This window comes from Globicephala melas, chromosome 21 (genome assembly GCF_963455315.2).
Source record: "Globicephala melas chromosome 21, mGloMel1.2, whole genome shotgun sequence".
NCBI lineage: Eukaryota > Metazoa > Chordata > Mammalia > Artiodactyla > Delphinidae > Globicephala > Globicephala melas.
The window spans coordinates 34,634,631-34,659,730 of record NC_083334.1 but is presented as its reverse complement, the minus strand read 5'-3'; the positions used below and the strand labels follow the sequence as shown (position 1 = coordinate 34,659,730).

Below are 25,100 nucleotides of genomic sequence, written 5' to 3'. Positions count from 1 at the left end.
GTCCAAAGACTGCTTTCCTTCTTCTTGAAAACAAAAGAATCTTGGTGTATTTTAACTCATCAACTGTCTCCAACCTTACATGATAACAGTGTCTATTACTTTTGTCTTGTTTAATACTACTGAAGTAGACATTTTGTATAAATTGCCACTGTCTGCTTAGATTTTCCCTCATGTTTACTATAATATTACCTTTATTTGTTACTTCTGTAACTCAGGTTGTTTTTGGAGGCCATTTTCAACTACTTATTGAAATCTATACTTAGAAGTTCTTTTAGTGAGGGTCTTTTGGTGGCAAATCTTTTTCTGTTTCTCTTCATATGAAAATGTCTTTGTTTCATAAGAAATTCTAGGGACTTCCCTGGTGGCATAGTGGCTGAGAATCTGCCTGCCAATGCAGGGGACACGGGTTCGAGCCCTGGTCTGGGAAGATCCCACATGCCACGGAGCAACTGAGCCCGTGCACTACAACTACTGAGCCTGTGCTCTAGAGTCCACGAGCCACAACTACTGAGCCCGTGTGTCACAACTACTGAAGCCTGCGCGCCTAGAGCCCATGCTCCACAACAAGAGAAGCCACCGGAATGGGAAGCCCAAGCACCGCAAAGAACAGTAGCCCTCGCTCGCCACAACTAGAGAAAGCCCGTGTGCAGCAACAAAGACCCAATGCAGCCCAAAATTAATTACTTAATTAATTAAAAAAAAGTCTAGGTGGACAATTACCTTTTCTCATGAAGACATTACTTCATGTTGTTTACGTACAGGTTTCTTCACGTTTATCCAGCTCTGGGCTTCTCAGGTATCATTTCCAAACACTTGCAGTCATCATATGTTTGAATACTGTCTCTCCATTGTCTCCGCTATTGAAACTTCTGATACTCTAACTTCTCAGTCTACCCCACAGGCGGCTTCACAGCTCCTTCATACTCTATCTTTTTGTCCTCTGTGCTAAAAGCTGGTAGTTTTATCTCCAGTACTCCTTGGGCACCCAGATCCACAGATGCCCTGAGGGATTAGCAGTCCCAGGGCTAGCTCACTTCCTAGATTTGTACTCATTTCCCTTTCATTGTTACAGGTTCATCCACTCATTTAAAAGGTGTTTAAAAATATTTTAATCACTTTTAGATGTTTCATAATGTACGAGTTTTGGAATTTGTAGGCCATTGTGTTGCCAAAAAACAGTTTCTCATTTTTTCTTTTCTTTTGAAGAATTCATTGACAAATTTTATAATCTAGAATTCATTTGAAGCAGGATAAGGAGATAGGAGCGGAGGACAGGATGAGAGAAACTAGAACAAGGAAGGAGGCTGTTACAATCGCCCACATGAGAGAAAAAGCCCAAAATATGGATAGAGGTGCACAATAAAGACAAAGAACTGGAAAGAAAGGGGAAGGCAGCAGTGCTAACTGAGCACCTATACTACTACAGTGCTCTGAGCACTGGGCACGCATTATAAACGTTCTGTTTGATCCAAATGATCCTTTCAGTTAGGCATCACTGCCTCTATTTCACATTGATGTCTCCATTATAACTGCATCTGCAGCTCTGAGAGGTGGTGTAAGCTACTGAGGGGGCTACCTACATACGGATTTCAAAGCTACTGTCTAGTGCAACTCGGAGGAGGAAACATGTTCTATGGATACATTAAGGGGAAACTCTCCAGGTGACAATCCTTTGCAATAGTCAGGCGTACTACTCCGGTGAGGTAAGCACAGACGGCAGGGAATGAGAAGATAGGACAGCAGGGGAATGCAAGTCAGGTGTGTTCTCTGATCTCCCTGATGCCTTCAGAAGCACCCCTGCTCATGGCGATGCAGCTCAGAACTGAGCCACGATCCTGTGTCTGCCCCCTAGCTCACCTAGCATTTTGCAGAGTAATAAGGCTAATAGCAGTAATAATTGTAGCAGTAGTGATAGCATCAGCTAACATTTATCGAGAACATACTGTTTTAAGCACTGTTCCAAAACTGGATGTATGTTAACTAAAGCCCACAACTCTGTGAGGAGCCACTTCTATATTCTTCATTTTACAGATGTGGACTCTGAGACTTCACTAACCTGCAGCACTAGGTTCCCCATCGCACTGGCCACTTTTACTCTGGTTTGTATGCAGGGAAAGAGCAGTCAAACTAGACTCATCCACACTGAGTTGGTAGACTCTGAGATATAGGGGTGATATTCAAAGTAAAACAAGAAACAAAAAAGTCAACAGGCCTCTGTGACTTTTTACACCACACACACAACACATTTCTGCAAAAGAGAAATTCGCAGTTGTTCCAAACCTGAGCAGTGGTGAAACTATCATTAAATCTTCAATATTATAAACCAGTTCTTATTAGTATTCTGACCTTATCTTTATTATACATTTGAAGAAGTCTTCTTGAAAATATGAAGTACAATGAACAATATTTTGGCTTCAGTTACTACCACTGATCTTTAAAAAATAGTTAAATGCACAACTGAGAATGAAAGCACAGCCTGTCACCCTTCTTTCATAAAGAGGAAGGTATAAAATACTCCCGAGCAATGAAATATTCAGTAAAGAGTAATGACGGATATATGCCAGAAAATAAAGATATTTATTTTTTTAATTCACCAAAAGGTATAAGCTTCATGCAAAGGTTTTTATTTGCATGCTATACTCTCCAACTTTAATTTCTTCTGAACCGAACTGGAAACAGATTGCGTTTAAGATCTTACTGTTCCAATTTTTCTATTTTCATCAAAATCTTGGCCTGTTTTTGAACACTCCACACTGTGGGTTCCCTGATTATCTACTTTTTCCTTTTCTTCAAGTTTAATATCAGAAAGACTTAAGAAGCATAGAAAGACATAGTATGGACAGTGTCTATTTTTTCTTTTAATACACAAACCTTTCTTTCCTGTCTGTTGGCCTGAAAAATATTCTTCCATTGCCCCAGTAAAGTGACAAAAATATCATTTTTTCCCCAAATGGTAGAGAAGGTCAGTAAGCCATATCCACACTAATTAGAAACAATTCTTAAGTTATGGCCTGAAAGCTAACAATGGAGGCCCTGCCAGGCTAGGAAACAAGGGAAATGTGAGGATGTAATAAGCTCCATGTAAAATACCTTCAATTTCTCTATGTTAATGGGAGAAAGACATTTAAAATATAATGCAACACCACCGAGGGCATTCCAAAATAAATCTTGGAAACAAAGATGTGCTCAGCAAAAGCCCTTCTACACTGTACAACTGGGACATGTCTGTACGAGATTTGTAAAAGGCACAAGACATTTCTAAAGTTAATTCCCTAGTGACAGCATCTGAAAACTGGGCAAAATTCTTAAAGTATCTCTACTATAGAATGAAGAGATATGCTACCTTGGTAGGAAGCAAGCTCTTCAATTCTACGTCACTGAGGCAGCTGAAGGTGCACCCCAGGCAGGGGGAGTTTGCTTTCTATGACTGGTATGCAAAGGATTTAGATAAATTCATGGACGACAGCTCTCCCTACAAATCATTATGTGAAGTTAACAGTAATCCTTGTATATTTATCCCTAACTTCCTTTCATAAAATATTCTCAGGCACCACCATAAGAAGTACCATTAAATCTTAGTTGAGTAACTGAGACACTCAGATTACTGCTTGAAGCAATGGAATCCCAGCTGTGCACAACAGAAGTTACCTTTGGGAGAAAACTCACACAATATTAAGCAACTCATAGTGTTAATTATCTCCAGGTTTATAACAGAGTGGTAGAAATAAAACAGTACTATTACTATCTTATATTTCTAAATCATTTACCTTCGAAACATTTAAGGCAATTTACACATTTAAAAAAAATCAGTTAATCTTTATAATCTTTCTCTTTACGACTGGGAGCTGTTACCTGCAGTCAACTCTATTTTATAAAAGGAAAAACTGGGGCAGCCTTACAGGAACTAGAAGTACAACCTATACAGATTGCTTTTCCCTGAAAAACATTTCCTTCTTTTTATAATAGAAATAGGTTTGCATCACTGGTAGAGAACAGAACATGAAACACAAGAGAGAATTGGAAGAATATGCTCCCCAGGATGCCCCTGGCAGGATGATGTTCACTCTGGATGTGATTCTATTCCTTTAAGAAGTCAAGACTTTTACCCTAAATTGATCTTTCTGGAATGGCAGAAAGTACTCTGGACCAAGAACCAGGAAACTTGGATTTTATTCATACCCTGCTGTCTACTATTTCTCTGACTTTCAACAAGTTGCCTAACATCTCTGGTTATAAATCTATAAAATGACACTACAACATACAATAATTACTTTACAGTGTTGTTTCATAAAGGTTATTAGGACACAAACCCTACCCCTAAACAGTTCACATTAACAGTGATAAGTTGTATAAACCAAATTACCGGTAGCATGGCACTAACCGAAAGCAACCACAGTGGAGGTTTCAAGCAGGTAAAGAGAGGAGGAAGTCACTAATTCTACCCATGTGTAGGGTTTACAAGTCAGAGAAGGTTCTAAATGAGGATTTCGTTTTCAGCAGATAGAAAAGGGGGGTTTTCTTTGGCCCTCCACCTTCTCTACAGTATATCTGGACTAAGACACTGAATCAAAACATGGATCTCAATTACAGAAGACTCATAATACTGATCACCACCATCCTTTATCAGGATGGCCTCTGGACAAAAGCCAACATAGTATTTTCCACAGAGAGCACATGATTTGAAATTCTGGTTTCACCTGAGTGACCTTGGGCAAGTCAGCCTCCCCATGCGTCACTTATTGTCTCTGTAAAACAATAATAAAATGCTACCTACACCTCATAGGGTTATTCTGAAAATCAGATGAGTTAATACATGTGAATCTTTTAAAAGTGTATTTTTTATTGTTAGGGATACTGTCTTCTAAAAGAAAATGCATCCAATTTCCATGCTAAAACACAAAGACTTACTTTTTAAACATCATTCATGTATTCAGAAATTTTTCTTTGTTAAAGTCAATATTTTGAGAAGAACCCCCACCCCGGCCCCAGACATTCCTGATGCATTTTAATAGAAAAGGGGTAACCTTTCATCCTTAATTTAATTGGGGGGAGGATGGAGTACAGCACATTCATTAACATATTTATTGTTTCTGTTTTGTCCCAGGTCCTGTCCTGTCTTGACATTGGATACATCAAACATGAATGCAAACAGTAAAAGTGAACAGTGGGAGGAGGAACAAAAGCTGATGGAGAAATTTTTACCCAAGTAATAAGCCATAAAAATGTACAAACCCAACTTGTAAACAAATACGTTCCTCCACTCAGCTAGGAGATGGTTTCACAGCTAGCCATTGCTAGAAGCACAGGGAGAATGTAAAGGACTTGTGCTGAGGTTGGAGAAGAGGGCAGGACATAATAAGAACATATCATCATGAGCTAAGGTTACGGGAAAAGTGTGCAGGCAGCGAGAAAGACAAAAATAACCCAGAATATACAGCTATTTTTTTCAGGAAAAACAAATACTAGAGTCATATAAACTTTTTTAGCATTTTGACAGATGAACATCCCGCACATTTTCTTCGCTGCTGCTTTCCCAGATACCAGCATGACCTCTGCCCCTTCACTTCAATCAGGTCGCTGCTCAGATGTCACATCCCCCAGGGCTTCCTCTCCTCACCTTGCCTTATTTTTCTCTGGATCACTTAACAGTCACCTGAAATACCACCTATTTATTATTGAGCTCCCCCTATACTAGAATGGAATCTCCAAGCAAGTACTATTTGTTACTGTGTCCAGAGAACAGATTAAAAACTCGAAAAAGAAGAAAAGCATCAGATGTCCTAAATAGGCATGTAGATGAGGCAACTCAACAAACATTGAAGATAATTTTTTTAAAAAGTGTCTCCATCATTTAGGTGAAATACATTTGAAAACTCAGGTTGGTTAAAGAGCAAAGAAGAGGCAGGACAAAATTTTCATACAGATTATTTCAACAAGAGGATGTTGGATATGGAAATAGGATATCAGTAAAGACCCAGGCTCATAAGGAACAAACATAGCTTGACAAATTGCTATGGGTTTTCAATAATTATTAAAGAATGGACATCTGTGGAAAGGGACTTTAAATTCTAGGAAACAAACAGCATCCCATAATTCTTTTTTTAAAAAACTGACATATAATGACATGTAACATTATGTTAGTTTCAGGTGTACAACATGATTCAATATTTGTCTATACTGCAAAATGGTGACCACTGTAAGTGTACTTAACATCTATCACCATACATTACCGCAGTTTTTTTCTTGTGATGAGGACTTTTAAGATCTATCCTCTTAGCAACTTTCAATTATGTAATACAGTGTTATTAACCATAGTCACCATGCTCATAATTCTTATAAAGTGAAGGAAGATGCTGGAGAACTTGCTATTTTAATAACCACCTTAAAAAGTTGGACAATAGCAAAATGTTACTGAAGTTCAATAACTTCATTATATGTGAAAGGTATGAACACTGAACTCCAAGAAAATCAAGCATACTATGTTTTTTCATAATTTTTTGAGCAATTTACAGGATTCATTATCAAACTTACAGAGAGCAACATACTAAAATAAAATGTAAGGGTAAATTATTACAGTCTATCTGAGGAACGCAGGTAACTGATAAATCAGATAAGCCTGAATCTGGCTCATCAAGTGACACCAAATCAAGTTTGTTCAACTTCACAAGCACCTTATGACCAATAAACTTTAGAGTCTAAGATGCTGCTGAGCATGCATTTCTACAAATAGAATTCAAGTAGGCTACCTTAACTGTAAAATAGCCCAAGCCCCATTGGCACCTTTAACACGCCCCTGGGCAAAAGCTACTACAGGTCAACAAAAATAACTCCTAGTGGCAAGGAAGAGCAGCCTGCAGACAGAGGCTGTTCTCAGGGAAGATGACAGCAGTCTGACTGTTTTACCCCAAACTTAGGAGCTTCAGGAGAGACTGCCAGCTCCCCTTTCTAAAACACGGTTCCCAACCCTTCCTACAAGACCGCTGACACAGATGCCAGAAAACAGCCCACTGCCATGAACTGCATCTGAAGTGATGCCACCATGTGTGTAACTCAGCTTTTCCATGTCAGGCCAACGTCTTCCATTTGTTTAGACTGCCAGTGCTTGGAAGAGCTTCACCCCTTCCCACCTTGGGACTTCCCACCTTGTAACCAGGACTGCATTCCTAAGAGGACTGCAACAAGCAGCCTTGATACAAATTACTAAGTGCTGCTAAAACAACATGAAACATTTGTCAACGATCCCCATCCCCAATTTATTTATGGTAAGAACAGTACCACAACAGCCATTAGCAGATTTTTAAAAGGGAGGTTTAATACCCACCACCTTATCATAAGTCATCTTAAAAAAGAGACAATAGGCCCCAAATGGAGTCACTTGTGCTCAGCCCACCTCACCAGACCAAGGCTTAATAACTAACCTAATTGCAGTAATTGCAGTACAACCTCCTCCAAGAATGGTCTTAACCAACTAGTCTGGAAGTTTCTTGTCAGCAGCAATGAGGAAATCTGCTACACAGGCCCTTTCCATACCCCAGAAGAAGATGAGGTGACCACTCTCCCCTTTTCCCTTCTCTCCTGCCTATAAAAGCCTTGACTTTGTACGGCTCCTCCAAGCTCCTCTCTGCTTGCAAGGTGGGATGCTGCCCAATTGACTGATGGTTTAATAAAGCCAATTATACCTTTTAAATTTATTTTATTGCATTTTTTGTTATTTAACAGTCAATTTTTATTGGTAATCATGCTTAAGTGTTTGTTATACCTTTTTCCATTTGTCTTTATTTTGAAAACATTTTACTATATTTTAGACATCATTGTATTTCATTAGGCCTTTAAATATTCTATTGCATTGATGTTATATTTTAAATAACAAATGTTTAACATAAAACACTGATTTTCCCTGATAATGTAAGTTATATTCATCCAGTGTCAATGGCAAAAAATTTCAAAGTAAATAAAAAATATGGAAAATAACAGAAAAAAACACACATAGAAAAAATATGTAAAATCACCAGTCTAACCACCAGAGAGCATTTCAGTATATAAGCTCCTAATCATTTTACTACGCACACGTCTGCCACAAAATTGGGATATCATACTTGTTTCCTTTAAACATTTCTACTTATATATCATATGTCATTTTAAAAATGACTGCAAGAGTGACACTGTATTGCTCTTGCTGGTCATTCAGCTGTTTCCAAGATGATGATGGCAATAATGCTGCTGCTGCTGCTAATATTACCTAAAATAATAATTAAGTTCTTAAATAACAATTAGGTTCTTTCTATGTGCCAGACACTGTGCTAATAAGCACCTTAAGGTGGCATTCTCACCTTTGAGGCTTTTGCATTACCTATTTCCCTCACTGGAATACTCATATATGCCATTTGTATCCAAAGATGTTATGAACTTCCTTTTGCAATTCAGCTTTCAGCTGAATGACACCTGTTCAGGTATATCCCCTCCCTCTCCTTATTTCCCATCAAGAGTGAATGGACTGGCACACAGCTGGTGCTCGAAAGAATTTCTACTTTGCAGCCAATTAAGCCGACTGTGCTCTTTTCCCCATGGGGGCCTGGTGTGCAGTGGCTGCAAACAACAGGCTCCTTGGTAGTGTAGTGTATGAGCCTGTTGCCAGTATGGGTTGCCCTAAGGGATGTTGGATTCAGCCCTTTCCAGTGGACATTCGTGACTGGTATACTGTCCCCAGTTGAGGCTCCAGACAGGTATGTGAGGTGCCTTTGGAAAGCCCCAGGGTGCAATGGCCAGGGCCCACATTGGCCAAGTCATGGTGTCCATCTGCACCAAGCTGCAGAACAAGGAGCATGTGACTGAGGCCCTCCTCAGGGCCAAGTTCAAGTTCCCTGGCTGCCAGAAGATCCACATCTCCAAGAAGGGGGGATTTACTAAGTTTAATGAGGATGAATTTGAAAGCATGGTGGCAGAAAAGAGGCCCATCCCAGATGGCTGTGAAGTCAAATACATCCCTAATTGTCGCCCCTGGACACATGGCGGGCCCTGCACTCGCGAGAGCCTTGGCACTGTCCCCTCCCTACTTGCCCACCAATAAATTCTACTTTCTTGTCCAAAAAAGAAAAAAAAATTTCTAAAATGAATCAATGATCTATCTAGTTTAAAGCTCAAATTCTTAATTCTGTACTATCCAGTGATAAAATTTTGGTACATAAATTTCCATCACCATAATTATTTTCTTTAGGAAACCAGTATTGCATTTTTAATTTCAAATTTACATCAGGTTACTGAAGACTTTGATAAACTGTAATAAACAAACATAGAGAAATGAAGATTATTTTCTTCTTTCTCCTAAATTTTAACTATACTGAAAATATAAATAGAATGAGTCAACAGTACAAACAGAATAATTTCTAAAAATCAGATGTAGTGAAAACTGTGCATTCTTCTTTCAGAAAGAAATATTCAGATTCTGAACAGAGTTTTTTTGGTGCTAAAAAATTATAGTTTCTATTCCACATTCCTTGTCAAAAGTATTGCTTCTGAGAACAGTGGGTGACCTCTTTTAACCAACACTAATGAAGGAAAGGGTGGATTTTAAATGAAAGACAAGAGCCATCAAAATGGAACTTAAAAACCTAAAAGTTATTTAGTCTAAATGTAGAATTGTGAAGAGGCACTCCTCATCGAACACAGATAAAATGCCACCAGAACTAGACCGCCACCAAACTCCTACTTGAGGACTCAAATGGCCACCCTCATGGCACTGCTCTTTGGCCTTGTGTCAAAGGGCTTCATTATACAACCCTGCTGCCACAGAACAGCAAAGTGGCAAGGAGGGGGAACTTCGCCTAGTTTTAAAATAATTGCTTTGCTTTGCCTCCACTTAAAGAGTCTTTCTCTAATAGGAGGAGACACTGTCTTCTGGGGAAAAAATATTCCACTTTTATTATCTCTTAATTACAGTGTCGCTGTTCCCAGTGTTATACAATAACAAAGAATTCTGCCTGCAGTGCCATTATAAACTCTATTTTCAGTAAGTGTGACTCAGAATATCATCTACTCTCTCAAATTTGACATGTGGGACTGAATTTTCAAAACTTTCACTGACAGGCAATGTGTAAACCCCTCTAAAGTGAGTGAAACCCCCTAACCTTCTCAAGACACTACTCAACACTCCTTACATCCAAAGCTTTTAAAATGAGATCTAAAATGTGAAACAAATATGGCTCCCACACCCTTAAAAAGCAATTAACATTTCAATATTTCAAATAGAAACAGATCTCAGGTGGGTAAAATCAATGAAGGATCTATACTGGAAATGTGATTCAAATATTTCAAAATTACTAAAGTGGTATGTCCACATAATTAGCTTCTTTGATTCACTTCTTCCCAACTCCTCCAATACCATTTTCCAAAAGAAACCACTTTTTAACATTTACTGTTTCTTGGGGTAGTTAATTTGCATCATATCCCTAAACAATGTGCTGTGATAATAGATTGTAAAATTCTCTATTGATTTTCTGCTGTGAGAGATGAGGACTAGCAAATGTGACTGCTCCATTCCACCTGCCCAGTACATTTGTATGGCTTTTTATCTGCATCTTATTTGTTGTCCCAGTAGTTTTAAGAGCATGCTAACAACATTATTTCCTGCTTCTTGGGTATTAGGTAGCCCTTTTCCACTTCTCTCTAAGAGCAGCATGATGGCTCTATCCCTGTTTCCCTTGGGCTCTCCCCTCTCCACTTTTACACCCCAAATTCTTTCATCTGTATTCTTACAGGGTCAAGGTGGACAATATTTACATTCCATTGTGTAACCGTAATTAAATCTTTTACATTTCTAAATGTGAAAAACAAAAAAACCAAAATTTTATTATTGTGGTGAAGGTTTAAAATATTATGAGGTGAATACTAATTTTGGGGTTTTCGGTTTTATAATTATTATTTTTCTTGCACAGACTTCAAGAAAAATACCAACTGCTTCTAAATTTCCCATGCAATCAGGTGTTCTATCAAGTTTTAAAAATTTTATAATGAAACATTAAGAGATCAGAAGGCTATCAAGAGCAAGAAACATATGTGTACCTAATTTTTTAAAATTGTCAATATAGTTGAATTGCTAGGTACTCCTCACTGACTGCATGTTCTTCCCCTTGCCAGAGGTAACCACTAAGCCATATTTAATGATTCCTATGTGGATGTGTTCCTATTCAAAATAGTGCTGTGTTGCATGCTTTAAGATGTTACCATATACGCACATTCTTCTGCAAGTTGCTTTTTTCATTAAACATTACCTTTTGTGAGAGTCATTCATGTTAAAAATTGTAACTCTAGTTACTTGCTTTTCACTGTTACATAGTTTTCTACTATATGAATATATGAAACCTTTCCAATCTCTTATTAAGGGCCATTTAGGTTGTTTTATTTTGATCTAACATAATGTTGCTATGAACAATCCCCTCCTTGTAAAATGGCAAGAGTTTCTGTAGATACGTACCTAGGACTGGGTTAACTGAGACACAGGTGTAGGCTTTTCCAACTTTATTGATTATTGCCAACTGTCTTCCAAAGTGGTAATACCACCGACACTCACATGCATGGGGTGGAAGAGTGCTCACTGCTCTAAAATCCCTGCCAGCATTTGGTATTATCACTCTTTCAAATTCTGGCCAATTAGACATACATGAAATGATATCTCACTGTGTGTTTAATCTGAATATCCTTGATTACTGGAGGCTAAGTATCTCCTCATATATATTTATGGATCACTGCAATTTATTTTTCTGTGAATGGTCTGTTCCAACTGTTGTCCATTTTTCTGTTATGTCGTCTTTCTAATTAATTTAAGATTCCTTTACACACACACACAATACTAATCCATTATTAGTAATATAATATGCTACAAAGTATCTTCTCCCATACTGTGGATTATCTTCTAACTTTTTAAAAGAGGAGTCTTCACATTAATGTAATCATATACAGCAATATATCCTTTCACTGTTTTTGTTTTTCTAAATCTTAAGAAAGCCTTCTCTACCCAAAGGTCATTAAGATGTTGCTTCACATTTTGATCTAAACATTTTAGATTTTCTCTCTCAAATGTTTACCTTTAATCTACCTGAAACTGATTTTTCTGGTTGGGCTGAGGTGGGGAACATACACAGACACACACATACCACCCACCCCCCCTCATTCCATAAGCACACACACCACACCCACCTCACCCCCTCCACAGACACCACATACCTCCCCCGACCACACATATCACTGCCCACACCCTCAGCACCATTTACTGAAATAGTTCTGTTGTCTTCAATATCTGAATCACTTCCTCTGTTGTATAATCAAGTTACCATAAACACTGGACGCTGCTGCTTCTGGGCCCTCTTATCTATTCCACTGTCCTTTGGATATCTTGTTATCTGGGAGAATGTCAGCATGGTCCCAACTGTACTTCTCCCACTCAATTTTGAATGTTTTATATGGTATCTTAGCTAACAATATATGTATTTAGAAACTTGTGCTGTGGATTCTAGATGGTAATTATTCTCTGTATGGTACACCTAAATGTTAGCTCCTAAGAGGAGAGAGGCTATATTTAACACAGTCTTTGTACATGTACAGTCTTAGGTACTTGTGGAGTGTTTAATTCATGTAGGGAAAAAATTAATTTCTTGCACCTCAGCTTATATAGGCTGTGGTAGCAAAACTAGATAAGCACTTCATTTTTTGCCACATTGATACCATTGAAGTACAAATTTAGCACTAGGTATGGTCTTGCCCATCTGTCTGCCCCCGTCTCCTTAAGGCTACCTCAGTCTAAATGGGAGGCAGGGGTGAGGGGAGGTGGGTCACAACCTCAAAAGACTCTGGGGTTAGAAAAGTAGCAATTATTGTGTAAGGAGGCCTGGCATAATGATATAGGGGCTTGCGGAAACTATGGTTAACCAGAAAATGCCTAACTAAATTCACACAATTCAATTTACAAAAAAGTGCTAGGTTGGCTAAGTAAAAGAAATGTTCAGGCCCCACTGGCCCTCGACTGAGACCTCTAGCCATCTAAATACATGCTACATTGTAGTAGATGGTACTGATTGCACAAAACATGGAGAACTTAAATGTTTTCTAAACATATTTTCTCATGGGCACTGCTTTTAATAATGTGCCACAATTAGTTTGGTATAATCAGATTTTAGTCCCACGAGATATCCTGATATTCTATATTACAGCTTTGGCTAACAAATATAAGATGAATTTCCTCCTCAGTAAAATGGGGATAATAGTAATAATACCTGCTTCATAAGGTGAAGATTAAATGAAGCAATGCATGAAGTGCTTAGGAAAAAGTACTAATATTGAGTAATCACTTAATTATCTCGTTATTCATCATGATTTAGAACATTCATATTTTGAGTACCTTGTTGTTTCCAATCACTTTCTTGATTTCCGCAAATATCATGCATCAGGTTAATAAAGCTAAGAGCTTATATTGAACTTTATTTTTCATTCTACCTGACAAAATGCAGAAGATACATTTTGTTTTCTAAATTTGACTGTTCAAAGCTTTCGCTTAATGTCAGATTTAATGGGTTTGGTAAACACCTATACTTCTATGAGATGAAACATTTGCTTTTAATGATGATTTGTCTCCTGGACAAATTTTTGAGCTGACCATATCTTTTTTTTTTTTTTTTTTCCCCCGGTATGCGGGCCTCTCACCGCTGTGGCCTCTCCCGTCGCGGAGCACAGGCTCCGGATGCGCAGGCTCAGCGGCCATGGCTCACAGGCCCAGCCGCTCCGCGGCATGTGGGATCCTCCCGGACCGGGGCACGAACCCCCGTCCCCTGCATGGGCAGGCGGACTCTCAACCACTGCGCCACCAGGGAAGCCCGAGCTGACCATATCTTTAAAAGACTAAATAAATAAATAAGAGCAAAGAATATCTCCAAGTTTTAAAAAATGTTTATATGAGGAATTATGGAAATACTCTGACAAATTTAGTACTTAGAGTTAATTAAAAAAAATGAAATATACAAACCTTGAGTTGGACAAGTGGTCTTTTGGAGACAAGTTAATCAGGGTTTTAATCTTTCCATAGAGTTTTGACCCAAATCTTCACTTATGAAAAACTTTTAGTAGTATCTATCGTCAGATCACCTCCCCATGTTTACATATACATGCAAATGTAATACAGCGCTGGCTATAGTGAACACGATGAATCTGAATAAATTTCTACAGACTTATTAGCAGGATAATATGCCCAAAAGGTATCATTACACAAATTTCTCAAAAATTAGTTGGATCTCCTATTCCAGAAAAGCTCCACTGCTGTTTTTAATTTTTTAATGTATTAGAAATGAAAAGTGATATATTTTAAAGCACATTAGATATGAGTAATATAAAACATACTTCAAATTTGCTTATGGTGACTACCTCTCAAAACAGAAGGATGCATTCAGAAGCAGGTCAGGTGTTGGTGCATTTCCAAGAAGCAGTAGCCATCTAGCAGTGAGATAAACCAGTTCAACCAGACACGATTGGAAGTCCAACAAAAGGGATTTGGGAAGCATGGAAAAGATCAGCTGGGAAGAAGACAAATCCTGTTCTGGGACTCCAAATACACACCTGGTCATACTCAAATACCTAGAATTCCTTATCACTTTCATAACTCAGTAAATATTAGGTCTTGAGGTCTGAGGCAACTAGAAAGAAATTTCTTAACAACAGGGATCAATAATCAGTTTAGTTCTAGTTATGCTCATTAAAGATTAATTGCTACAGAAACTGCCCTCTGATCATAACAACTAGAAAATAGGACAGTATATGTAAAGCAAAAGATTTCAAACACTGTACAATAGGCAGATCTGAACTGTGATTTAGAAGAGAAAGGAACAAATAAGGTAAGCCCAGATTACTGCTTGGAGGCAGTGTCTAAGATCTAGCAGTAAAAGTAGGTGCCTGGAAGTAGTGCTGAGCTGAGGAGCTGAAGAGGGAGTGTGGTGAGGCTGAGGTGGCTAGAATTTATGGAGCAGAATAAAAGAGAGAGAAAAGCTGCACAAAGCGACAGCTCTGGAGTTCTGCAGAGGAATCCCCAGGTCTTGGCTGGAGCACTGATCTGAACACACGTGAACGGAAATGGTCCAATTCATCAGAAATAAGTAGTGGAATGAGTAATTTTAAGAGCTCACAGAGGGCTAAGAACAGCTTGTGTTCTTATCAGACAGAGTGGAAAGACTTCATTAACACCAGGGCATTGAAGAGAGTCTAAAGAAGGGTAATAATGCTTTAGTAATGGAGCTAAATAAGTCTCCAAATAAAGGCTGCTCTGGATCCACCATGACAAAGGGTAAAGACAAGCCTCTAAAGGGTTCAGCTAATCTGCAAGTTACTCATTTGGACAATGGAATAAAATACAACATTCTTTAAAGGAATAAAACCAAATCCACCCACAAAAATGTCAAAAAGTCTGGCATGAAAACAAAAATTACTAGAAATGCAAAGAATGTAACAGTTCCAGAAAAGCACAGAGAGAAAGAAATTTGAAGAGAAGGACCTTAAAACAGCTATTGTAAATATGAAAAATATGCTCAAGGATATTAAGAAAGATACAAACTCGATAAGGAGAGAAATGAAGGATATAAAAGTTTCACATTGCAGTTTCTAAGATAAAAATACTATATATGGAATAAAAATACTGTAGTAAACTTGAAGATATAGCAACAAAAATTATTAAAGTACTGAAAAAAACAAAAAAAGAGTAGGAAAAAAATTGAGCAGAGTCTCAACGAACGTTTTGTGTAATACAGTCTAACATACAGGAAACTAGAGTCCCAGGAAGAGGGGTGGGTGCTATAAAAATGATGGCTGAAAAATTTCCAGACTTAGTAAAAAATGTAAACCAATGAATCCAAGAACTTCAAAAAAAAAAAAAAAAAAAGACAAGGAAAACATAAAGTAAGGCACCTCATAATAAAAATGCTTAAAATCAAATATAAAGAGAAAAATCTTGAGAGTGGCAAGAGGGGGAGAAACCCACACTAGGTACAGAGGAACAGAAAATGATAGCAGACCCTTTGTCTGAAACCACGCAGGGTAGAGAACAACAGAACAACATTTTAAAATTACTGAACAAAAAAGAAAACACTGACAAGGAAGTACATACAAGTGAACATAAATTCCTAAAATTAAGGTGCAGCCTTAATATAATTTTAAAAACAATAAAACATGAGAACATTTCTCACCAGCAGTTTACTATAAGACATACTGAAAGAAATTGTTCGGGCAGAAAAAAAAGATACTAAATAGAAACGTGAAACTGCAAAAAGGAACCCAGTACACCAGGAATGGTCAATATGTGAGTAAAAGTAAAGAATACCTTTCTGTTTAAAGGAAAACTATAACAATGGAGTATGAGTTTTATATACATAATTAAAATGTATGACAATAGCACAGTAACCTGTTATAAAGATTCCAAACTACACATGAAGTGGTAAAATTTGAAGGCAGACTGTGACAAGTTAAAGACTATACTGTAAACCCTCCAGCACTCATTATAATGATTAAACAAAGAGGTACAGCTAATATGCCAACAGTGAAGAAAGACCGAACCCCCCGATGCCACAAAACACACACAAGCCCAAACAAGTCAGGAAAAGAGGAAAAAATAAAAGATGGAGTAAGTAAAAAGAGCAAGTAAGTATCAAAGTAAGTATGGAGTAAGTATCAAAGAGCAAGATGGCAGAATTAAAGTCAACTATATCAGTAATTACTATAAATTACTATAAAGTCAAGTATATCAGTAATTACTATAAATATAAATGGTATAAACACTCCAATCAAAAGATTGTTGGTTGAAAAGACCCACAAGTATGCTGTAGAAAACAATTTTAAAGACAAGATCACAGAATAAGATTAAAAAGCTAGAAAAAATTTCTAGCAAAAACTGAAAGGAAAGGTAGAGTTACTATATTAATATTAGACAAAATAGATTTCAAAATAAGGAATGTGACCAGGAATGAGGAAGGTCATTTCATGACAAAGGGATCACTTTTTCAAGAGGACGTAACATGCACAGGTGGCAGAAATGCAAAACATTACAGACACTTTAGAAAACAGTTTGGAAGTTTTTTATAAAGTTAAATATATACTTAGTACACATCCCAGCAAGCTCACTCCTTCACTCTTAGGTACCTTCTGAAAAGAGATGAAAACATATGTACATGCAAAGACTTGTTTGAGAATATCCAAAGCAGGTTTATTTATAATAGCCCCAAACTGAAAACAACACAAATGCCCAGCTGGTGTATGTGTAAACTGTAAGATATTCAAACAATGGAATGAATATACTACTCAGCAATAAAAGGAGACAAACTACAAACTAACGCAGCACACAATATGGATGAATCTGCAAAGAACACTTCCAAGTGAAAGAAGCCAAGCACAAAAAAATATGCATGATTCAATTTATTGAAATTATAGAAAAGAAAAAGCTCAGTGCCCAAGGACAGATAAGTGGTTGCCATGGGCTGGGAGTAAAGGTGGAAGGAATTAACAGCAAGATCTTTTTCAGGTAATGGAAATGTTATGTATCTTGATAGTGATGGTAGTCACACAACTGTATTCATTTTTCAGAACTCAAACTATGTAATTTAAATTGGTAAATTTTAGTGTATGTAAATTATCATTAGAAACTATGCACTTTCTACTGAAAAAGTTGGATTATCTGCCCATACTTATGTGATTTTAAAAACCATGAAAAACTGAAATGGGAATATCTAGGAAGAGCCTGAGGAATTAAAGGATGAAACTTCAAGACTCCTCCCCAAAACCCTCTCTCAAAGGCAGAAGTGAAGAAGCCCTCCGTGATAAAGCAACCAGCTGGAGTGAAGTCTGGAGACTGGGCCCAATTAGCCCCATCTTACCTGATCCATCTGTTTTCCCACCTATTTTGCGTTCTGAAGCAGGAACAGAAATAGAGACTGAAGCAGAGGCAGGTAACAGGCAGAACTTCTTAAGCTGCTAAACAGAAAAAAAGCCCTGTGACACTTAAAACTGCCCTAACCAGCCAGAAGTTCTCAAAGGGGATAACTAAGGCTTTTAAAGGAGTTTTACTGGCAGGAAAACCTCTGGCCTGGTGCAAGGGGACTGCGATGGTTTGGGCCTGTGCTCCTACTCATAGGGCTGCTAAGCGATCAGAGCTTCCAGCAGGGGGATTCTCTCCAAAAATTCTCAGAGGTGGCCCAGGAAAACATGGACAAAGCAAATGTCAACAGGTTGAACCTGGGGATGCTCTGGAATAAGTTACCCAGGGAAGTGACTCAGTGAAAAGACGCTCAAGTACATTAGCGTGGTCAGCCCATCCTGCTTGATGTAGCAACAGACATTGAATCAGTGACAGCTGTTCTGCTGCCTCTTTTGCCTTTTCTAGAACTGGCATTTTAAAGTGCAGTTATTCTGTTTTTTGCCTCTAGTACTTTATATGAAGTATGTCAGATATTCTGTATTTTTCAGTTAGCCTGTAGAGTTAAGTTACATCCCTACCTGAAGAGAATGGACACCAACCAGCCTCGGAGACGGGAGCCACAGCTAGACACAGGGGACAGAGGTGAGGAGATCTGTGGTTAGAGATGGGAAACTGTGCCATGTTGGGCAAAAGCACTGTTTGAACTCAATGTATGGAGAAAGGGTGTGTGTGTGTGCTGGGGACAAAGAGATGAACGTCGCTGGCTCTGTCTACCAAGAAGATCACCCTTTCTCCGAGAACTGTATCTCACCCCTGCTGGAGGGAACTCTCCTCTCACCAGAGCAACCACGTGGGTGTCAGTCACACAGGTCACAGTCGTGCCACAGAATACACTACAGTGGAGGTCAGGAGACAGAACTGAACACATGCTCTGCCGTGCTGCTAGTAATCACGCATCCAGCCACATGAAAGCCTCCCCTTCCAAAGAATAAAGCTGAGTGGGGTTCCCACAAGTGCAAAGCAGGAAGCCCCTGAGCTCACCTCCTCCCACAGACACACAAAATTACAACCACTTACGAAAAAGACCAGAACCTATCAAAAGAGATCTTCTACAACTAAAGACATAATGAACGGACCACAGTGAGATGAGTTTGAGGGCGGAGTCGCAGTACAGCCAAGACCACACCCTGGGGTGGGCAACCCACAAACGGGAGAATAGTTACAACTGCAGAGGTTCTCCCCATGGAGTGAGGGGTCCGTGCCCCACATCTGGCTCCCAAGCTCAGGGGTCCTGCGTTGGGAAGATGAGCCCCCAGAATATTTAGCTTTGAAGGCCAGTGGGGCTGACTTTCAGGAGATTGCCCAGAGGGCTGTGGGAAAGAGACCTCACTCTTAAAGGGCACACACAGAGTCTCACATGCTCTGGGACCCAAGACAGAAGCAGTAATTTGAAAGGGGCCAGGGTTAGACCCTCCTGCTGATCTTAGAGAGCCCCTCAGAGAGGCAGGAGGCAACTGCAGCTCACCTTGGGGACACAGACACTGGCAGCAGCTATTTGGGGAGCTCGTTCTACCATGTGGATGCTGGTCTAGTGAGCACCTCTTGGAATCCTCCTTCTAACTTACTAGCCTCAGGACCCAGCCCCACCTCTACCCACCAACCTGAAGGAACCAGTACGGGGACACCTCAGGCCAAGCAACTAACTAGGTGGGGACACAGTCCCACCCACCAGCAGACAGGCTGCCTTAAGACCCTCGAGCCCACAGCTGCCCCTGGACACGGCCTTGTCCACCAGAGGGTCCAGGACCCGGCCACACACATCAGTACATAGGCACTAGACCTGGGAACCCCAGGGCCCTGCAGCCAAAGACCCCATGACTCAGCTCCACACACCAGTGAACAGGCACCAGCCCCAGAATCTCCTGGACCTTGACCCCATCCACCAGTGAGCCTGCTCTAGCCTTGGGACCAGCATCACCCACCAGCAGGCAGAGACATGCCCAAGGAAAACCTCAGCCCTGGAGCCTACAGACCCAGCCCACACACCAGCTGGGCCATGGCCCTACCTACCTTCAGGCCAACACCAGCTCTGAGACACACTGGGCCCCTCAGCCAGCTGCCCCAGGGTCCAGCCCCACTCACCAGCAGTCCGACACCAGCTCTGGCACCCCTGGGTCCTGCAGCCAGACCCCAGGACCTGGCTCTGACCACCAGTGGGCCAGCACAAGCTCTGGGGCTCACCAGGAGTGAGGCTGCCAGCCACCTTGTGACTCAGGCCTACCAACCAATGACCAGCAACCTCTACACAAGGAGGGCCTGGCCAGCAACCAGACCAGGGGCCAGTCATGCCTATGAGACTGCCCACACCTGTCAGCCTACCACAACAGGGGGACCCACAGTCCACAGAGGGGGCACCCCTAGAGCATCCAGCCCTGGTGACCGAGGGGAGTGTGCTGCCAGCACACACAGGATGTCTCCTACAGAAGGCCACTTCTCCAAGGTCAGGAAATGTAACCAACTTACATACACAGAAATGAAACCAGCAAATAAGGCAAAATGAGGTGACAGAGGAACATATTCCAAAGAAAGGAACAAGATAAAACCCCAGAAGGAGAACTAAGCAAAGTGGAGACAGGCAACCTACCTGAGAAAGAGTTCAGGGTAATGATTGTAAAGATGATCAAAGAACTTGGGAGAAGAATGGATGAACAGAGTGAGAAATTAGAAGTTTTTAATAAAGAGTTAGAAACCATAAAGAACAACCAAACAGAGATAAAGAATACACTAACTGAAATGAAAAAATACACTAGAAGGAATCAACAGTAGATTAAATGATACAGAGGAACGGATGAGCGAGCTGGAAGACAGAGCAGTGGGAATCACTGCTGCTGAGCAAAACAAGAAAAAAGAATAAAAAGAAATGAGGACAGTTCAAGAGACCTCTGGGACAACATCAAATATACTAACATTCACCTTATAGGAGTACCAGAAGGAGAAGAGAGAAAGTGGAAGACAAAATATTTGAATATATAATAGCTGAAAACTTCCCTAACCTGGGAAAGGTTAAATAGACTTCTTGGTTGAAAATCCACAGAGAGTCTGAAACCCAAAAAGGACCACACCAACACACTGTAATTAAAATGGCAAAAATTAAAAATAAAGACAGAATATTAAAAGCAACAAGGGAAAAGCAACAAGTTACTTACAAAGGAGCTCCCATAAGGCTATCAGCTAACTTTTCAGCCAAGATATGGAAGCAACCTAGATGTCCATCAACAGATAAATGGATAAAGAAGATGTGATATATATAAACGTAAACACACACAATGGAATATTACTCAGCCATAAAAAAGAATGAAATTCTGCCATTTGCAGCAACATGAATGGACCTGGAGGGTATTATGCTTAGTGAAGTAAGTCAAGACAGAGAAAGACAAATACTGTGTTTCATCACTTATACGTGGACTCTAAAAAATAAAACAAATGAATGAATATTACAAAAAAGAAACAGACTCACAGATATAGAGAACAAACTAGTGTTTACTGTGGGGAGAGGGAAAGGGGGAGAGGCAAAATAGGGGTGGGGAATTAAGGGATCCAAACTACTATGTATAAAATAAACAAGCTACAAGGATATACTGTACAGCACAGGGAATTACAGCCAATATTTCATAATAACTATTGACATACATGGAGTGTAATCTATAAAATCTTTGAATCATTATGTTGTACACCTGAGACTAATAAAATATTGTAAATCAATTATACCTCAATAAAAAAAGAATAAATATGATATGCAAAAACAATAAAGAGAAAGAAATGCAGAAAATGTCCTGGAGACAATTCTTCATCTTGAGGCGTCTCCTTGCCCTTTTCTCCTAAGCTGTTAGACTCACTGTCCCTTGCAGCCACTGGAGTGCTGACAGAGAAAATGACATAGCCTAGCGGGCTAGTGTACAGACTGCCCAGAAACACGGTGGGGTGCTCCTACAGAACTGGGGACAGCAAGGCTTGCTCAGCATTGTAAGTCAGTGTAAAGCTACACTGTTACAACGTTTCTCTTGATTGTACCCTAATAGAATATGCTAATACATTAAGAAAAAAGGGCCCAGCACAGGAGGAAACAGCAGGACTGTCCATCCCAGCACTGCATGTCTGTGTCTGGAGGTGGATAGAAATAATCTAGAGCTATAGCCTAATTCTGCATTAATTCTGCATGAAAGCTGTTAATTCATGCATTAACAGCTATCTTAGTCTATCCAACTATATACAATTGCTATTTCATACTCTGCAAGGGCTATTCTAAACATAGAAACAGACTCCATTCCACTCAAACTTCCAACATCATGTGTCAGTAGATAATCCTGTCACATGGGCCTCCTTCCATTTCCTAGGACGAAGCACACTACACTCACCTACACTGCACCCGTCCATCTTCCACAGAGGTCAGCATTCCACGTGTGCTTGGATCTCAATTCTAACCCTCCCTGCTTTGTCTCAAGGATCTCACACTATTTATCATTCTATGTGTTATAAATCCAACCTTTCCTTCAACCACCAGAAAATGTAAACTCCATGAAGACAGGGCCCTTGTCCATTCTATATACTACTGTATTTTTGATGCCTAGCACATAGCAGGTACTAAAAACTATTTGTTGAAGGTGAGAATAAATAAATGAATAAGAGGTTAGAAACAAATGGTCTGTAAGAAATCTTCCAGTTCTGAAGTTCTGTAATTCTACTTGCAGAAGATAAGGTGCATAATGGTTTTCAGATTTAGGGTTAGAGGCTTTACCAAATTTCAATAATACTTTTCTAAATAAACATAATACAATTTTTCTTTATCCCTTCACTTTACTTCAGATAAATTCACTTTAAATTTTGAGCCTATCTTAAAGACGAAATAAATGAAATAGAAAATGTCAACAAATGATGCTTACTCTTCTTTCCATCCATATCTGCATGGATTTTCCGAGCCAAGAAACCACTTTTGTACACAGCAGCATTTGGGTCGTGAGGAATGTCCAAGAATGGGTTGGTAGTACTCCCAATACGGCTGATGGTCTTTGGATGTGTTCCATTAGCCTTCTCATCAGTACCTTCTGACGGAGACTTTTTTTTCTCTTCATCATCTCTAAAAGGATAAAACAAAGATTGAACACACAGGTTGAGTAACACAATATTCAATGTGAACACTGTGAGTAACACAATATTCAATGAACAGAGTTATTTGGTGTAATAAACTATCATGTTTTCTAATGGTCTATCAGTCTTAATAACAACGACCATGATAAGAATAACTGCGGTTCACTAAACATCTCCTGTGTGCCAGGTATTTATGACCATGACAGTCTTGTAAGACTGATATTAGTATCCTATACCACAGGTAAGGAAAGAGACTCAAAGTTTAAATAAATATGCCAAAGCACAGACCTAGGAATTAAAGGAAGAAACAGTGAGGACACGACTGCAAAACTCTAAAGCCTCTGGTCTTTACACCTACTACAGAGCCTTCATGTTTGTCTTCTTTCAAACAAGTACAAGTTCTTTGGCAGAGATCATGATTTTGATTTTGATTTCTGCATGGCCTAGAATAGTACCAAGCATACAGAATACGACAAGTACAGATTAAGTCCAGTAAACAATATTGGACTATATCTGCCAAATAACCAGGTAATCTCTAATATCAAAACCTCAGGTAAAGCTACCAATGGGTTAGGATGGGGGTGCCATCCACAGTGCTTTGGCATCTCGCCATTAAAGTTTGGCGCACCCTATCACTGACCGAGAAAACCCCTAACTGCCCAGCCCCCCTTTTGAATCCCCATTCCTTCAAGCAGGGAAAGTTGAACGCTGAGGTTATAATGTACATGAAGTATGAAGGAGGTGGTCACATTCAGCTAATAAAGAGAGGGGAAGATTAGAAGAAAGCTAATAAGCTCTGATATACTGCTGGAAAACACATAACCAGAATAAGAGCATTTGTCTTAGTTCTCTGGTTTTAATGTCCTGAATCATCTCTGGTTTCATTGTTTATTAAGCTTTGAATACTGAATCTTTTTATAAAACTTCAACCAAAATAACCACCACCAAAATATATTTAAAATAAACCACAAAGCTTAACAATCATCAAAAGTGTTTATTTGGGGGCTTTCCTGGTGGTGCAGTGGTTGAGAGTCTGTCTGCTGATGCAGGGGACGTGGGTTCGTGCCCCGGTCCGGGAAGATCCCACATGCCATGGAGAGGCTGGGCCCGTGAGCCATGGCCACTGAGCCTGCGTGTCCGGAGCCTGGGCTCCGCAACGGGAGAGGCCACAACAGTGAGAGGCCCGCGTACCACAAAAAAAAAAAAAAAAAAAAAAAGTGTTTATTTGGTTATCAGAGTAAAACAGACATTTCTCCCCATTGGTATTTTATAAATAATTGTGAGATATATGAAAATAACACTGAACTCAGGCAACTATACCTTATTTTTAATTTTATTTTTAGATAATTTTGGATTTGCAAAGATAGTACAGAGTCCCCTTATGCTCATCATCCAGTTTCCCCAATGTAAACAACTTTTATTTTCTTTTGGCCATGTCACGTGGCATGTGGGATCTTAGTTCCGATCAAACCCGGGCCCCCTGCAGTGGAAGTGCAGAGTACTAACCACTGGACTGCCAGGAAATTACCCCCAATGTTAACACCTTATAGAACCATAATAAAAGTGTCAAAATTAAGAAATTAACAATACAATACTAAGAAGTAAACTTCAGACTTTATTCAGATTTCACCCATTTTTTTCACTAATGTTTTTTTCTTTTCCAGAATCCTATCCATGACCTCACAGTGCACTTGGCTGTCATGGCTCTTTAGTCGCCTCCAGACAGTGACAACTTTTAAGCCTTTACTTGTCCTTCATGAGCTAGAAAGTACTAGCCAGTGATTCTGTAGGTTTGTTTGATGTCTTCTCATCATTAGACTGAGGTTATACATTCTCGGGAAGGATACCATGGGTGATACACCCTCTCAGTACACCAGATCAGGAGGTATGTGTTTTATTATTAGTGAGATGCACCTGGATCACTTGGTTAAGGTGGTTTCTGTCAAGTTTCTATACTGTAAAGTTACTATTTTCCTTTGCAAATGATTTGGGGGAGATATTTTCTGACTATGAAAATATG

The 25,100-nt window shown here is 39.5% G+C and overlaps 1 protein-coding gene and 1 non-coding gene across 10 annotated transcripts in view; one reads left to right on the top strand and one right to left on the bottom strand.

The window, feature by feature from the left end:
• Positions 1 to 25,100, bottom strand: part of PSD3 (pleckstrin and Sec7 domain containing 3) — a 499,749-nt gene that overhangs the window by 86,253 nt on the left and 388,396 nt on the right. For all 9 annotated transcript variants that reach the window (XM_060291626.2, XM_060291630.1, XM_030834855.2 and 6 more), the window contains one exon: positions 22,876 to 23,069. In XM_060291626.2, coding sequence (XP_060147609.1) covers positions 22,876 to 23,069 — 194 coding nt within the window. The remainder of the gene's footprint in view (positions 1 to 22,875; positions 23,070 to 25,100) is intronic.
• On the top strand, positions 8,530 to 8,668 carry LOC115841196 (small nucleolar RNA SNORA70). Its single transcript, XR_004034746.1, has one exon. It is a non-coding gene; the product is annotated as a small nucleolar RNA SNORA70 (small nucleolar RNA).